This window comes from Leopardus geoffroyi, chromosome A3 (assembly GCF_018350155.1).
Source record: "Leopardus geoffroyi isolate Oge1 chromosome A3, O.geoffroyi_Oge1_pat1.0, whole genome shotgun sequence".
NCBI lineage: Eukaryota > Metazoa > Chordata > Mammalia > Carnivora > Felidae > Leopardus > Leopardus geoffroyi.
In genome coordinates this window covers 23,714,902-23,731,211 of record NC_059336.1, presented here as the reverse complement: position 1 = coordinate 23,731,211, position 16,310 = coordinate 23,714,902, and the positions used below count along the sequence as shown (strand labels likewise).

The window sequence follows — 16,310 nt, the reverse complement described above, 5'->3', positions numbered from 1 at the left end:
GTGACATAATGCCCAGCTCTACTGAGTCCATGCTCTCGTGTCTACAACACCTCAGTGCTCCAAGTTGTTGCTTAGCTTGTGGGAGATCTCAGATGAGCCAGGTTTTAGTCGTAGCCCACCATGTATCCTTGAAGAGACCCCTCTCTGCTTCTTTGCTTTGTCCATCTGTAAAATAAAGATTCTGCACTAGAATAGCTCAGAGTCTCCAGGAACAATAAGACTATAACCTGATGAGAAAATTAACTGGCTTTCATGAGGATGGAAGGTAGGGTGGGTCTGGATATGAGGTTGCCATGGTGTAATTTGCTCCACATCTTGATATCCCAGGATGAGTTGGAGCTCACCAGGCAGGCTCTAGAGAAGGAGCAACTCCTCAGCCCCAGCTCGACCAGCAGAGCAGAACGGGGGCCCAGAGAAGAGGTAGGTGTACAGCTGGAAGAGGTGAGCTGGAGGCCCAGTGGGAAGAAATGGCCAGGAGGAAGCTCCTTTACAGGGGGCTTGTCCCTCCCTCTTTTGGGAATTGGGTCCCTGAAGCTCAGACCTGTCAGATTGGTCCCTTTACCTGCTATCTATTCCCCATCTGTCTATGGGGCTGCCCAGGTGAGAGTCACAGGTCTCTCCTGCAGGTCCCTGGAGTGGAGGCTGAACCGAGTCCTGGGATGGAGGAGAAGCAGCTGTGGGGACAAAGGCTGGAACAACTCCAGCAAGCAGTGGCACAGCTAGAGATTGACCGGAGCAGGCTGCAGCGCCACAATGTCCAGCTGCGGGCCACCTTGGAGCAGGTAGGTCGTTTCTCCTGTCCTCAGCTCCCTCGTCTAGGGTCCGATGGGCAGGCATCTCCACTTCTTGTGTGGCCCCCAGAGCCGAGTGGTAAACCCTAGCCCAAGGGCCACATTCGGCTTGCTGCCCACGGCTGAGAAGAAAGTTTCATGGGAACACCACAGTAGTGGAGTTGAATAGTTGTGACAGAGATCTAAAGGCCCGCAAAGCCAAAACGCTACAGAAAATGTTTGCTAAGCCTACTCTGAAAGCCTGAGAGGCCAGCCCTACCTCCTCTGCCCCATCAGCACATCTCTGCTCTCAGGGCTGCCCTGGCATGTGCTCTCCTCAACCCAGGAGCTTACCTTCTCGTGGTTGCTGTCCCTGTGCTCACACCCACCCCCACACCAGCTTTCTCTCGAAAAAGGCACTTCTGGGGCACCTGGGTGACTCAGTCGGTTAAATGTCTCGCTCTGTTTTGTTTGTTTGTTTTTTGAGAAAGAGCACAAGTAGGGGAGGGGCAGAGAGAGAAGAGGGCTCTGCGCTGACAACAGTGAGCCCGATGTGGGGCTCGCACTCACGAACCATGAAATCATGACCTGAGCCGAAGTTGGACACTCAACCCACTGAGCCACCCAAGGGCCCCAGGCATCTGACTCTTGATCTCAGCTCAGGTCATGATCTCAGGGTCGTGAGTTCAAGTCCTGAGTTGGTCTCCACTCTGGCAGGGGGCCTACTTAAAAAAAAAAAGAGAGAGAGAGAAAGAGAGAAAGGCAGTTCTGCTCCAGCCCCATAGCCAAGCCAAGCCCTGACTTCTCACCTGTATCTCGGCAGGTAGAGCGAGAGCGCAGGAGGCTGAAGAGGGACTCCATGCGTGCATTGCGGACGGGCATCCTGGAGGTCAGCGAAGCCACACAGCAGGTTTGCTTCTTTTTATTGACTGCAGCCTCCAGAGGATCAGAAACAGCCACCTCCAGAGCATATCTCAGGCTACCCTCGCAAGGGGAGACGCCCATGTTAGCTGATCCAGATAGCCCCTCCTGGCTTGGTTCTGGCCAGCCTAGCACAGCTCAGTGTGTCCCGGACCCAGGAAGGGGTGGGGATGGAGTCATGGCTGGCAGCCCTGCATTATCAGAAACTCAGTAAGCCTTCACTGATGTATAACCTTCCTGCTCCCAGACCAGGGTCTCAGGCTTACCCAGGAGTGGGGCTCATCGGGCTTCTGGTCGGAATCCCTGGCATAAGGGTGACGGGTGATGCTGGCCAGACCCTGAGGTGCCTTGGAAGCTTGATAGCAACTTTGTGGGCCTCTTGGATCTCCTCTCTTGTAGTACTGAATTTACAAGATTAGGGTCCATGGTACTCACTTTTTCGGGTAAGGAATTGGGGGAAGACTCCCCAAACCAGCACTCTTTTAGCTGAGTTATGCCCATCAGTCAACAGCGCCGCAGCCTGTCAGGGAGAGACTGCTTCTGGTGGCTGAGCATCCCTCAGGCTCTCTGTCTCTCCCCCTTTATGAAAGCTTCCCAAAGGCAGGTACCCTGTCTTCCTTTCTGCATCCCTAGCTCACAGCCCAGGGCTAGCACAAACCAGATGTGTGGTGTACTTCTATAAACGAAAAGGTGACTCGAGCCAATGCCATTCAAGCCTTCTGGATGTTCAGCATCAGGTCTCCATGGGTGTCCATTAAGCTGGCTTGGGCCCTCCTGGGCTTCCTTGCCCCAGGGTCATGGTGCCACCTGGAGTCCAGTCTGGGTTCAGACACTTCTGAACTGGGACCATAGCCCTTGCCTTGGTCCCCAGGACCGGGATGAGCTGGCTGAGGTTGCCTACAGAACCCACAGGGTGGGAAGGCTTGTTCCAACAGGAATGGCATTTATCTTCCATAGGATGCAAGAGGAGGACAGAAGGGCACCTCAGATGCCAAGCACATGGCTGAATTGCAGAAAGAGGTATGTTCTGGAAGGATCAGCTTTCTAAGTCCCCTTTCCCTCTGCTGCAGACAGGCAACAAGGCGTTAGTGTCTGCCGTGTGCTTGACCCTTTGTGCGCCTCCAGCAGGGAGAGGGGAAATGGTTTCTCCCTCACAGAACTTCAGTCTATGTGGAAGGCAAGAAGGGCCCAGTCCTGACTCAACCTCCCATCTGCTTAGGGCAAGAGTGGGAAAGGAAGCATGTTCCAGACCCCAGACTTCCAGGTTCCTCCTTAGGAAGGGAAAGGAGAAGGAAGAGGGCTGAGGGGCACACAGAAGATTCTAGGAGGAAAGACAAAAGCAAACAGAAGTATCCTGGCCTCCTGTGCCTTCAAATGCACCTTTGCAGGCAGAACTGTTGCCAGCACAGCAGGCAAAGTAGTCTGGGACCAGTGCCAAGATCCATACCTCAGCTCAAGCTGCCATGCTCAGGGAAACCAGTATTGAGTGATTTCTTGCCTCTTTGGCCTCACCTAGAGGTTCACCCTGTCTTTCAAGACCCAGGAGTAATAAGAACTGTGGAATTTTTATTTCTAAGCCTCTTTCAGGAGTTAACAGTCACTACTGGCAGAACCTATCTCTACAGCTAGACTTAGCTATCACTCTGAATTCAGACAAAGCAGTCCTGAGATGGAGCCCAGACTAGGGTGAGGCAAGGGAAGCACGTTGGGTGGAGAATTTAAGGAGATGCTCACTATCAACCTGGAGTCCCTCATTAAATTTTGTACCCCAGGAGCCTCTCTGCCTCACCCTAGTCCTGGACCTGCCCTGAGCTCCCAGTAACCACTTCCTGGTAGTTTCAGTGTACTCAGAGAAATGGAAGGGTTAATTAAGCAGGGATTCTCATCCCTGGCTGCACATTAGAACCACCTGGGGAGCTTTGAAAAAAATGCTGATGCCCAGGCCTCACTGCAGTCTAATTAAATGAGAGTATTTTTTTTTTTAATTTTTTTTTTAAGGTTTATTTATTTTGAGAGGCAGAGACAGAGAGAGAGAGAGAGAGCATGAGCAGGGGAGGGGCAGAGAGAGAGATAGAGTGAGAATCCCAAGCAGGCTCTGCACTGTCAGCTCAGAGCCCCGCATGGGGCTTCAACTCACAAACTGCGAGATCATGACCTGAGCTGAAACCAAGAGTCGGATGCTTAACTGACTGAGCCACCCAGGTGCCCCAAGTCAGAGTATTTCTTAAAAGCTTCCAAAAGGGCACAGAAATACTTTCTGCAGTGATTAAAATATTCTGTATCTTGATCGGGATGGTGGTTATACATGCGTACGTACATTTTGAAACTCATCAAAATTTACACTTAAAATCTGGGCATTTTATTACATATAAATGATCCCTCAATAAAGTTGATGAATAGTTTTGTTGTTGCTGTTGTTTTTAAAGTCCCTGTTTGAGCCTCCTGTGCAGCCACGGTTGAGAATCATTGGATTTTTCCATGATTCCCAGGGGCCCTTGCCCTAAACACTAAAGCCTGATCCTGAGATCTGTGTGTGGTAGTTGCTTCAAATGCGCTGTCACAGGGGCACCTGGGTGGCTCAGTCGGTTAAGCGTCTGACTTCAGCTCAGGTCACGATCTCGAGGTCCGTGAGTTTGAGCCCCGCGTCGGGCTCTGGGCTGATGGCTCGGGGCCTGGAGCCTGCTTCTGATTCTGTGTCTCCCTCTCTCTCTGCCCCTCCCCCGTTCATGCTCTGTCTCGCTCTGTCTCTCTCTGTCTCAAAAATAAATAAACGTTAATAAAAAAAAAATGCGCTGTCACAAAAGACACAGGAGCAGAGTGGGAAGGCGTGGGGCAGCCTCGAGGCACTTAATTACTCTTTCCCTCTCGATTTTCCTGCCCCCCCCCCCCCCCCCCCCGCAGGTGGCCCTGCTGCGCACCCAGCTGGCCTTGGAGCGGAAGCAGAGGCAGGACTACATCGCTCGCTCGACGCAGACGAGCCGTGAGCTGGCAGGCCTGCACCACAGCCTCTCCCACTCACTTCTGGCCGTGGCCCAGACCCCTGAGGCCACTGTCCTGGAGGCTGAGACCCGCAAGCTAGATGAGTCCCTGACTCAAAGTCTGACATCCCCAGGGCCGGTCCTGCTATGCCCCAGCCCTACCCAAGCCACCTCCAGGTAGCAGCCACAGCCAGGGCAGGATACGGACCAGCCAGGGAACACACACACAGATGGCTGCTATGGCCCAGGAAGAGGGAAGGAAGTCTGCAAGGCTGGAAACGAGGCAAGTTACACCTGCCTGTAGCCCACGGAGTCACCCTAGAGGAGTGCTTTGCTCTAGCCAAGGGACCTTTACTGCCTCTTGTCTAGAATGTATTATCCCAGCACTTCACCCAATCTTTCTCCTCCCCTCCAACAATAAACCCCAGGTCTCTGTGTTTGTTCTCTGCTGCTGTCTCCACTTGTGTCACTGGGTGGCAACAGCATGTCAGGGTTTCTGTTAAAGAAGAATTTGCTGAAGATTCCGGTCAGATGGCATGAATTTGTCGTCTGCCTGCATTCTGATAGAGAAGACTTATAGCAGATGGAACAAGTCAAAGCCCCTGTCCACAGGGAGCTGGAGTCCAATGGACAAGAACAGATGAGCACTCGTCAATGAGTCACAGACAGTACTGTGTACTGACTAGAAGTACGTAGAGGACTGGGGACTGAGGCAAGAAGGCATGAGCTGACCCTTGAAGGATGGAGGAGTTGGCATGCTGGTGAGATTGGTCAGCCTGTGGCAGAGTGTGCTGGGGCTGAGGTTGGGTGCGGAAGGAGGGAGATTATGGAGGGCCTTGGGATCCAGATTCGAACTCATGGATAATAAGGAACCATCATATGTTCTTGACTTAAAACCACTTCTGAGGCTTCAAAAACACTGAGCTGACCTTTGGCTAAAGTCAGTCTGTAGAGTTCAGACATTCCACGGAGACTCATTCTCCTGCTCTGGGTGAATGCCCTTGGCATCCCTTCCTGGACACACCAGCTGGAACCAACTCTGGTCCGCTGCAGTCCAACCACGTGTCAAGCCAGTAAAGAGGATAGACTCACCCTGGTGGAGGCACCCTGGACTGAACCCAGTTCACAGACTTAAGAGTTAACTGTTGGCAACTTCCTTGAAGCCTAAGAGAACAGCTTCTCTAAAAAAGCAGGGCATGGCCTTTCTCTGGCCCTTCAACTGATTTCCTTCTGGAATTCCTTTTCCTAAACCTGAGGATGGAGCTAAGGCCAGTTAAGAATGCAGGGGTTTGAGGGCAGCACCACATTCCCCCAACCTGTTTACTCAGGGCTCAGGCCCCATCTATTTCATCACATCACACAGTAGACAGGGTGCTGTTCACCACTGCTGAAGTTTTGTTCTAAAAATTCATGGCATGGGACTCAGCAACAGATACTTAGTAAAAAGTTACAGCTTAGAGCTCCCCAGAATTGTATCTGGAGCCCCAGAGATGCTGGCCTGGACCCTGCCTCTACTCAGATTCCCTGTGGCTCAGAATCCTCACCTGGCCTTTCCTGTGCTAGGAGTTCTCAAGGACAAACAGGACTTCTCTTGGTTCCTTACTTTTTGGTCCTTCACCTCTGGTTCTCTAGCTTAGAGAAGAGTGTGGATCTTCTAGGCAGGACCCAACCTTGCCTAAAGGCATCAGGCCAGACCTTCCTTTCCTTCTCCACCCCACATGCCACAGCGAATCTGGTGGTTGGGAAATGTCTCTGACCAGCGAGGTCTCGTGGATGCACTTGAGGATGATGAAGTTGGTCACCAGAATCTGGGGGGAAAGGTCAGAGCTGAGGTCAAAGGCCTCCTTTCACAAAACTTTTCTCCTCTGTTCCAGCCTCTCCTTGTCTCCTTTGCTAGAGGCTGGTACAGAACAGAAAGTCTTGAGAGTCGAAGAGGACAAGAGCTGAGTCAGAGTCTGGGCAGTGTTCCTAGGGAGTGCCTGGGTCTGCCAGGTGCGGCACCCCATTCTCTCAGTGAGCCTCCATAGTTTGCATGTTACAGCAACGATCACCAGAGCACAATTTAATTACCTTGACTCATATGCTTCCCTACACGGGACTAGTAGAAGCGTGAAGGCAGAAAAGCATGAAGTAGAGAAGGAAAAACTGGTTGTAGGTTAGGGAGGTGGGGAGTATACAGTCACACACTGCAGAGTGACGACAAGATCAACATTTACACCAAAAAGCCAGGGCTGTCTGCTCCAGGCCTGGGGCCTCCACCCTCACACCACCTGGTAAAAGATGCCCTTTTCCACCTTGGCTCACGACCACTACAGTTCACCCTATATCTGGTGGCTGCGACAACACCAGCAGTGTGTGGATATTCTCTCCAGGTCATGGGCATTCTCAGGTGCATTATGTGCAGGTAGATTCTGTTTGTTGCCTTTGTTGTTCTCTGGACCTAAACTGGGGCCTGGTTCATTCTGCAGAGATAGGAAAGGAAGTCAGGAAGGCTTTGGGGCTCACAGGCTGGCACTGCTCACCACCCTCACCTTCTTGCCCCCACTGAGCACAGGTGGTGCTCCTCAGTGGATACTCCATATTGTGAAGACTTCAGATTCCCCGAGTTCCACATTGCATAGCACAGGACTGGCATGGGTGGGTCTCAGGGCTTTGCTGTGGGGATCAGCTGAAAAGTTCCTCCTTGGCCAGCTGGAATGGGGTTAGGTCTCCTGGCATCAGTGCCTACAAAGAAGAGCACAGACCAGTTACTTCACCCCCATGTTCTAACACAGAGGAGGCTGGGTCCCATCAGAGCAGAGAAAGGAGTCAGGGAGGGGATACAGCCCAGAGCCCAGGAACTCTGGAAATCGTGGTCTCCAACTCCACAAGGAGCTTCGGGACTCATCTGGAAGCGCTGGTCAAACTAGGCAGACACTGCTGGTGGAATCAGGCTATCCAGACGAGCAACCTCAGGGCCTCTGCAGCTCTGGGGCCAGCAGCAGAACTTCCAGAAGTACCTGTGGAGGGGGGGATACCTCACCTACAAGAGCAGCAAGGCAATCTGCAGCCTAAGACTTGGCATGCAGGCCTCATCTCAGCCCATGGAACAGGTCCCTTTTCAGCCAGATGGCTGGTTAGTTGTCTGGTCTTAGGACAGATGACACCTTCAGCTGCCTGCCCCCCCACCCCTGCAATACCTCACCTCCTCCCTCTGACCCACTAAACACCTATTCACTCCCCAGGGCTGAGGATGGAGCAGCCGAGCTCTGTGCAAACACTAGGCCCTGCAGAGCAGGGGCAGTGGTGTGCGGAGGCAGGAAGCAGAAAGAAGCAGGGGCTGTCGGTGTGCTGCAAGCAGTGATCCCTCAGGCGCGGTGGGGAAGACATGCAGACTCGGCTCTGCCCACCACACTTAGAAAGTAGGCAAGGGAGGAGGAAGTCCAAGAACATGGGGTCTCAACTTGGGGCCCTAGAATTTACTCCCTCTACCCTGCTGAGACCCGGGGTTGTCCAGACCCCGATGGAGGTGAGGATGAGAAGAGAGGCTCCTCCAGAGAAGGTAGGGCTGTGCTCCCACTTCATTTACATCAGTCACCTGTCACAGTATGCACATTTTGACCTCTTTTCTCTTGGTCCTTTGTTAACCAATGCTACCAGCTCTTTATAGCCTCCATAGGCCCTGAAACCTGACACAGGTGGGATGGCTTGGAGGTAAAAAGGTGAATGGGTCAGTGATCAGAAGAGAAATGTGCCTCTCTACTAGGGCTGTGCAATGTGCTCCTCAGAGTGGGTGCTCTCTGTTCCCAGCACATGGCCATGTGTGTGGACGCAGGGAGGGAGAGAAGAATAAGCATTCAAATCTGGTTCTTTTTAATGACTGCAAGTCCTTGAGGTGAGGGAATCTGGGAAGGCTTATACCAGTGCCTGATAATCCACACATCTCTCCTGGACTTCCTATCTTAGTTTCCTGTCATGTCTCCTAGATCTGAAGATTCCAGCTCTACCAGTCAGATCCAAGGGTCTAAGGCTTGTTGCTGGCCAAGAATAGCCTCACATTCGAGCTGGCCAATTCCTTTGCCTTCTGCTGTTGCATTGTGGCTCGACATGTCAGGCTGCAGCCTTTAGAAGTAACTGCCTTCCCTGTATAAGGGCCCACCTCTTGTCTGCCCAACTCCAGATACAGAAACCTTACGGATAAAATGGCTGGTTGCTGCCCCTTGCCCTGAATCCAACTGTCCATTCACTTGGAAATACTCATTAAACCTGTGTGTCACAAAGCACCGTAAAGAGGAGCTCTTCTCCAGGGGGGACAGAGTCTGCACCTAGACAAACACTTGCAGAATGACCTGGATGTCCAGAAGAGACTCACTGGCCACTCAAATGAAGCCAGAGGAAGTGTCACAGAATATCCTGGAGGCAGAGAGGCCTGGAGAGCCTTTTCAAAGTGTTTTTAAGCTGATCAGATAGATACACTGCGTTTATGGTGTGCCTGTGGGTCCCAAGAGCGATGGCAGGCTCTTGGAGCTATACCAGCTAGCCTGTTCAGTTTAGATCTTTCCTACTAGAGTTGAAGCATCAGCCACAGGTGAACTTGATGTTCAGCCCACAAGCCTAAAACCCACCATTAAGGCCTCATTCTTTTCCCGTGGGGCAGTGCATAGGACAAGTGGCTGGCTGACGCAGACACCAAACACTGGGAAAAGTAGGAAGCTATAGTCACAGACTTCAGCACCACATAGCCCTGGCGGCCTCCATCACAGCTCCATAGTCACCTGCTAAGCCCTACAGGGTGCTCCACTAGAGGCTGAGTGGAGGGAGGGGAGAGGCAACATTTAGTGTATCCTGTGGCCTCCTGGAGGAGAAGGGGTTGATGCTCAATGGGGTTCTTCATGCCAGCCCAGTATCAGGACCCCACCACAGAAGTCACATTGTGAATTCCTGCATGGAGGCCTTGTGGGTAACCGCCTTCACCTTGGCATTCGCCTCAGGGTCCAGCTGGCAAGGGTGGGCTTCGCAATCAAGCATAATGGGGACAGGAATAAAGAGTGAGAATATGTGCCAAGACTAATGTAGCGCATCTCTCAGAGATGGACGCCATCTATGGCCAGTGTGGGGTTGTTAAGCATAAGGCAGAAAAGGTAAAGGAAAAGACTTTGGCCCCTCTTTTTTAAAAAAAAATTTTTTTCTAATGTTTATTTTTGAGAGAGAGAACAAGCTGGGGAGAGGCAGAGAGAGAGAAGAAGCCAGGATCTGAAGCAGGCTCTGCACTGTCGGCGCAGAGCCCGATGCAGAGCTCAAACCCACAAACTGTGAGATCATGACCTGAACCCAAGTCGAACACTTGACTGACTGCGCCACCCAGGTGTCCCTTTTTGACCCCTCTTGAGGAAAGAATCTACAGGAAAACTTTTTGATGTGGTTAAAAGTAAATTTCTATCTAACCAAACTTTTTTTCTTTTATTTAAAATGAAACCAATGCATGTACATGGTTATAAAATGAAGTAGAAAAGAAGGTAGCAGTTTCCCATCCAGTTCTTTTCCAACCTCTCTCCAGGGGCAACCAATTTTTTAAGACTCTATTTATAGGGTGCCTGGGTGGCTCAGCCAGATGAGCATCTGACTCTTGATTTTGGCTCAGGTCATGATCCCAGGGTCACAGGATCAAGCCCACATCAGGCTCCACGGTGAGCTTGGAGCCTGCTTGAGATTCTCTCTCTTTCTCCCTCTGCCCCTCTCCCGAACACTCTCTCACTCTCTCTCTAAAATAAAAAAATTTTAAAGACTCTATTTTTACACTTGATCTCATCCAAAAGGCTGAGAAGCGATAAAGACTCTATTTTTAGGGTGGGCAACTTTATTCCTCTAAATACCTGTAATATGTTTTATGATGTCATAATAGGTCCAGTATCCAGAATAACATGGTAATAGGTAGTAGCACTGCTCACACCTTTGGGGATTCTTGGGCTCTGGCTCCAAACTAGACATCCCATACACCTCAGTGCCCTTGGGGAGGGGGGTACGTGTGCTCTTGGCTGTATGAGGGATATTTGCATTATTTTAGTGTGTGTATGTGCTTTGGGGGGCAGCCAAGGAGGTAGAACATAGTGGATATTTGCTTTGTATACCCAGCAACCAAACACCCTCATTAGCAGAGGCTATTTGGTTACCCTGAACTACTGTTTCTATAAAAACAGCAGGATAAATGCTCCCTCTCCCCCGAGTTGATAGTTTCCTCTAACGAATTGTTTTTATTTCTGAGTATCATTATGGACTCAAGGATTCTTTGTATATTCACTGTGATTCCATCGTGACAATGGCTGTTTTTGTTTTGTTTTTTTTTAACGTTTTATTTATTTTTGAGACAGAGAGAGACAGAGCATGAACAGGGGAGGGGCAGAGAGAGAGAGAGACACAGAATCGGAAGCAGGCTCCAGGCTCTGAGCCATCAGCCCAGAGCCCGACGCGGGGCTCGAACTCACGGACCGCGAGATCGTGACCTGAGCTGAAGTTGGCCGCTTAACCGACTGAGCCACCCAGGCGCCCCGACAATGGCTGTTTTTAATGTTGAAATCTTCCCAACTATGATGTCTAGACTTTCCTGGTACTTTTCCTCTACAGATCTGGAATCGTTTCATGGGAAAGAAGTATTTAGAAAACAAAATCTGAGTTCCAGGATTGATCATTTCTACGGATATGTTATGGCTTTTAGACCATTCAGATAACAGAGCAGAAAATGTATTTGGAAAATCGTGAGTTTATGGTGATGTGGGTTGCACAGCAATGTGAATGTACTTAATGCCACTGAACTATACACTTTAGAATGGTTAAAATGTAAATCTTACGTATATTTTGCCACAATAAAAAATAATTTAAAAATTGAGTTTATAATATTTCCAGTTTGCATTTAATGTCACAGAGTTTTTACTATACCTGTTTGGCTTTGTATTTGGTTCCTAATAATATTAATATAATTACTTATTTACTTTATTCCATGATACCCATTATATAGTTTCAAAAATACTAATATTATAATAAATCTGCTAAGTGAAGTGAAAATTTTTTTCAATGCTTACTTATTTTTGAGAGAGAGAGAGAGAGAGACAGAGCACGAGTGGGGGAGGAGCAGAGAGAGAGGGAGACACAGAATCCAAAGCAGGCTCCAGTCTCTGAGTTGTCAGCACAGAGCCCAACATGGGGCTCGAACTCACCAGCCATGAGATCATGACCTAAGCTGAAGTTGGACACCCAACCGACTGAGCCACCCAGGTGCCCTGCTAAGTGAAGTTTAAATTTTCTTTATAGTTCTTTTTGTCTACAGAATATATCCTGTAAAGGATACATAGTATATTGAGTTCCAAAGGAACTTGAAATAATTCTTTTCCCTGGTGCTTATATTACCAATCTGATAGGCAGTTAGGTCCATTTGATTTGTTCTCAACTTTAGGGTTTGCTTTTTCCTCTTTTTCATTTGATTATATTTTTTGGTTATATACACACACACACACACACATATACACATATAATGTGACATATGTATATAAATGTCATATGGGGACATGTTTGCTGTGTATATATATATACACACACACACACATATATAATGTGACATATACGTATAAATGTCATATGGGGACATATTTGCTGTTAGAATGCAGCCTTTAATACCACCAGGAATCCATTGGGAGGAATAAGCTACAGTTTTATTTAGCAACAGAGTGATTTATATCCAGGGTCACCTGAAACCCTAGTCCCTCTCTGATACTCCATGGTCCCCTTGACTACCTGTCAGCCTCCTGGGGCTTCCAATGGGCTGAACAGGCTGGAAAACATCTCAGTTGTAGACAACAACTTTCCCCTCACACTCCAGCTTAAAGATGACCTTTCACTCTTCTTTGAAACTGTGCATGTTACTCTTGAGCCAATATTTATCATCCCAGTAATGGGACAACCTCATGAGCTTTGTCTGTCCCAAAAACCAAATAAGGATACCTGGGAAATAGGATAAGACAGGAGAGGGGCACAGGGTCACAGGCTGGATCCTGTCCTGCCTCCATGCCCACCAATCATCCTTTAGCAAATATTCATTTAACATCTAGTGTGATAGTCTTCCTTTTGGACCTCGGAGGAGAACAGAGCTCACCTTCTCCAGGGAAGACACACTCTGAACACACAGTATGACCCCGGAGCCCAGTAAAGAGAGTGTCAATGAGTTGTTCCTGATTATATTGGAGGAAAAGAGGATTCCCCAGGGAAACAAGAGAAGGGCATTCCAGGCAGAGGCAGCAGTGTGTGAGAAGGCAGGAGGGATCTAGTGTGTTTGGGGAATGCCAAGAAGCACAGTGTGTGTTTAGGGAGAGAAGGCAGTGGTGGTTAGATCATGAAGGGTCTTAAAAGCCAGGCAAAGAACTTTAGACTCAACCTGAAGTCCCTGGGAAAATGGACATTTTTGGCAGAAGGATGAAGGCCAGTGAGTTGAAGAAGTTGTCTTACCTGGTCACATGTGTGCAGGGCATACAACAAACCCACGAACCCCAAGGATGGAAACCAACTGTGTTTCCCCAGCCAACAATGCTGGACATACTGGAGAAAGTTGAGGCTGATCACCAAGACCTAGAGAATATAAGGGAGAGTGCTGACCTGAAGGGCATCCGGTGGCTGCCCTCAGCCACATCATCCTGCTCCTCCCCCTTTACCCTCCTGGATCCTTCACCTTGTCTTTGCTCTTGTTACTTCCACTGGGGACCTGGACTATCTGAAATCTAAAAAGAGATTGGGATGTGGGAATTTTAGTCATTTGACACAGAAGCCCCCAAGCTTAGGTAAGCCTTGAGGGTGCCCCAAAATTCAGCAAGGGTCCCTCTGGAGTCCCCACTGTCACCCTCTGCAATGGCTCCACTCACTGCCATACCCAGGGTTTACTGGGCTTCTGAAGCTCTGTTCCCACAGCACTTCCATAAACCACTTTAGACCAGATGAATTCAGAGGAAGCAGCAGCAGTTGGGTGCCAGGATCCTGTGTGCTAGCCATCTCAGGGTACATAATGCGCATGGTGGTTTTGTTCCCCACATCCATCTCAAAGCCTTGGACAGGGGCCTGGTTCATCCTAGAAAGGAGAGCAGAGTGGAGATTTGGGGGAAGAAGGGGATTTGGTCTGACCTTCCTGGTCTCCACCTCCTACTCTGCACCCATCTGAGGACCATGCCATGTTGGTTAATCCTAAATCCATGGCCAGAGCCCCGTAGGAACCTTGAGTTTCCAACCACTGCACAGGTCCGACAGCTGGGCCCTGCATAGCTCTATGCATGTCTGGGAGACTTTTCTACTGGCTGCTGGTCCTGATCCTCAAACTCTTTCTTTGACTTGACACCCTGAAGTTCAGAAAAGCATAGGAAGGAGGAATAGGGGCTCATCTCAGACTCACTATCTTTGGAAGAAGATTAGAGCTTGGGACCGTGAAGGGAAAGATGGGCAGAGCATGGTGTTGGGAGCAGAGACTGGACAGAGACCAAGACTGTGTACTGACCAACCACAATATCAGAGCATCAGAGAACATGGACTCTTTTGACTTCTGCACAGGCTCAACGGCCCTTTCGAAGCATCCATCAAACCAGTCAGATCCTCCAGGTGTGTGGAGGCAGGCAGGGCACTCGAAGATCTCAGATGAACACATACACTTTCTGAAAGATCTGAAGCATTGGCAGGATTCTGGCCTTGACTGTATTCTGGCCTTTTCATGGAGGTCATTCTGGCTGAATTCCTGGCTCAGGAAGGAGGCTATCAGCCACAATGTAAGCATACAGGCAGCTACCAGACTCCACTTCAAGTATCGAACCCTCATCTCTGGCATCCACGATGGTGCCCCAGCAGACAGTTTAGCTCTGACACCTGGTACTGGGAAGGAGGAGGGGCTGGGGCCAACAGACCAGTGCCCCCTGTCCTGATGGCTTCCGTTCCTCCCCTAACCCTTCACACCACATCTCAGTCCCAGCACCTCACCTCTTGCTTCCTCAGCCACATGCTAAATGCTAAAAGGAAACCTGCTAAGGCCTGGGGTAGAGGTTGAGAAGAAGGGAGAGGTGACACCTGTGTTCTGTGGTCTCCCAGAGGAGATTGATACCCAGTGAGGTCTTTCATGCCAGCCCAGTTATAACAGGGACCTCATCACAGACACCACATTGTGACCTCCACTATGAAGGCTTATTGGCAAGTCCCCCTTCTTCACTTTGGCATTCAGCCCAGAGCCCAGCTGACAAGGGAGGCTTGGAAGTCAAGTGTCAAGGGAACAAGAGAGTGAGGAGGGAATGGGTATGTGCCAAGTCTGATGTAGACGAGCAGGAGACAGAGAAGGGAAAGGAAGGGCCATTTGGAACCATCTGGGTCAGAGAAAATTTATCATATTGACGAATTCATGATAGATGAATACTTGGTCTATTTAACCCTTTTTTTTTTAACTTTTTAATGTTTATTTTTGAGAGAGAGAGAACGAGTTGGGAAAGGGCAGAGGGAGAGAGAGACACAGAATCTAAAGCAGGCTCCAGGCTCTGAGCTGTCAGCACAGAGCCCGACGCGGAGCTCAAATTCACGAACAGTGAGATCATGACCTGAACTGAAGTCAGGTGCTTAACCAACTGAGCCACCCAGGTGCCCCTGGTCTCTTCTACTCTTAAAACCTCTCAAGCATTGAATTCATTTTCTTTTTGACAATTATCACCAAGGTAAATACCCGCAAATTATTTTTTCAAAACAAAACCAAAACAAATCACATTGTCCACAAAGGCTTTTAACATGAAGCAACTGCCCTTATTCCTCTTTACCTGAGGCCTCTCCTCAGAGGCATCCTCTTTTTTTTTAATTTTTTTTTTAATGTTTTATTTATTTTTGAGACAGAGAGAGACAGAGCGTAAGCAAGGGAGGGGCAGAGAGAAAGTGAGACACAGAATCCGAAGCAGGCTCCAGGCTCTGAGCTGTCAGCACGGAGCCGGATGCAGGGCTCGAACTCCAACTCACAGACAGTGAGATCATGACCTGAGCTGAAGTCGGACGTTTAACCGACTGAGCCACTCAGGCGCCCCAGAGACATCCTCTTCTAACTGTTCTTCAACATTTGCTTCCGTATTTCTAAATGATTTAAAAAAAAAAAAAATTGGGGGAGGGCACCTGGGTGGTTCAGTCGGTTGAGTGTCTGACTTCAACTCAGGTCATGATCTCAAGGTTTGTGAGTTCGAGCCCTGCGTCGGTCTCTGTGCTGTCAGCTCAGAGCCTGGAGCCTGCTTCGGATTCTGTGTCTCCTCCTCTCTCTGCCCCTCCTCCACTTGTGATCTGTCTCTCTCTGTCTCTCAAAAATAAATAAATGTAAAAAAAAAATGATATGCTCATACCACTGTATCATGATACTATGTGTACTCTACCCGCTATATACATCATATCATTATGTTTAGTAGTACCCTCTTGGTTACTTTGTAATTTTATATAATGGACCCTAACATCTATTTCTCATTCTGTAGCTACAAGACAAGATTTCTTGAAGCCCTTCTCTCTGAGAATGTTGTGCCGTACACTTCTATTTGTCAATTATCTTCCCTTTACACATCCCAACATTGGTATTTTGAACTTCTACATCAAGGATATTTACATTCTGTTGTGTCATTAAATTTCATGT

The 16,310-nt window shown here is 49.2% G+C and overlaps 2 protein-coding genes across 26 annotated transcripts in view; one reads left to right on the top strand and one right to left on the bottom strand.

Annotated features, from left to right (window-relative positions):
• CEP250 (centrosomal protein 250) overlaps nucleotides 1–5,117 on the top strand; it is a 52,480-nt gene extending 47,363 nt beyond the window's left edge. For 8 of the 9 annotated variants that reach the window (XM_045444823.1, XM_045444821.1, XM_045444824.1 and 5 more), the window contains 5 exons: nucleotides 328–420; nucleotides 627–782; nucleotides 1,594–1,680; nucleotides 2,649–2,711; nucleotides 4,593–5,117. In XM_045444823.1, coding sequence (XP_045300779.1) covers nucleotides 328–420; nucleotides 627–782; nucleotides 1,594–1,680; nucleotides 2,649–2,711; nucleotides 4,593–4,850 — 657 coding nt within the window. In that variant the 3' untranslated portion in view covers nucleotides 4,851–5,117. Of the gene's footprint in view, nucleotides 1–327; nucleotides 421–613; nucleotides 783–1,593; nucleotides 1,681–2,648; nucleotides 2,712–4,592 lie in introns of those variants that run through there. The other variant, XM_045444828.1, reaches the window with a different exon arrangement.
• A 1,579-nt stretch (nucleotides 5,118–6,696) lies between these two features.
• Nucleotides 6,697–16,310, bottom strand: part of CA3H20orf173 (chromosome A3 C20orf173 homolog) — a 30,372-nt gene continuing 20,758 nt past the window's right edge. For 15 of the 17 annotated variants that reach the window (XR_006703226.1, XR_006703228.1, XR_006703220.1 and 12 more), the window contains 3 exons: nucleotides 13,560–13,754; nucleotides 13,142–13,261; nucleotides 6,697–7,393 (listed from right to left, as the gene is read on the bottom strand). The gene's annotated coding sequence lies outside the window, so the exon portion shown is untranslated. Of the gene's footprint in view, nucleotides 7,394–13,141; nucleotides 13,262–13,361; nucleotides 13,411–13,559; nucleotides 13,755–16,310 lie in introns of all 17 variants that reach the window. The other 2 variants (XR_006703219.1, XR_006703224.1) reach the window with 2 other exon arrangements.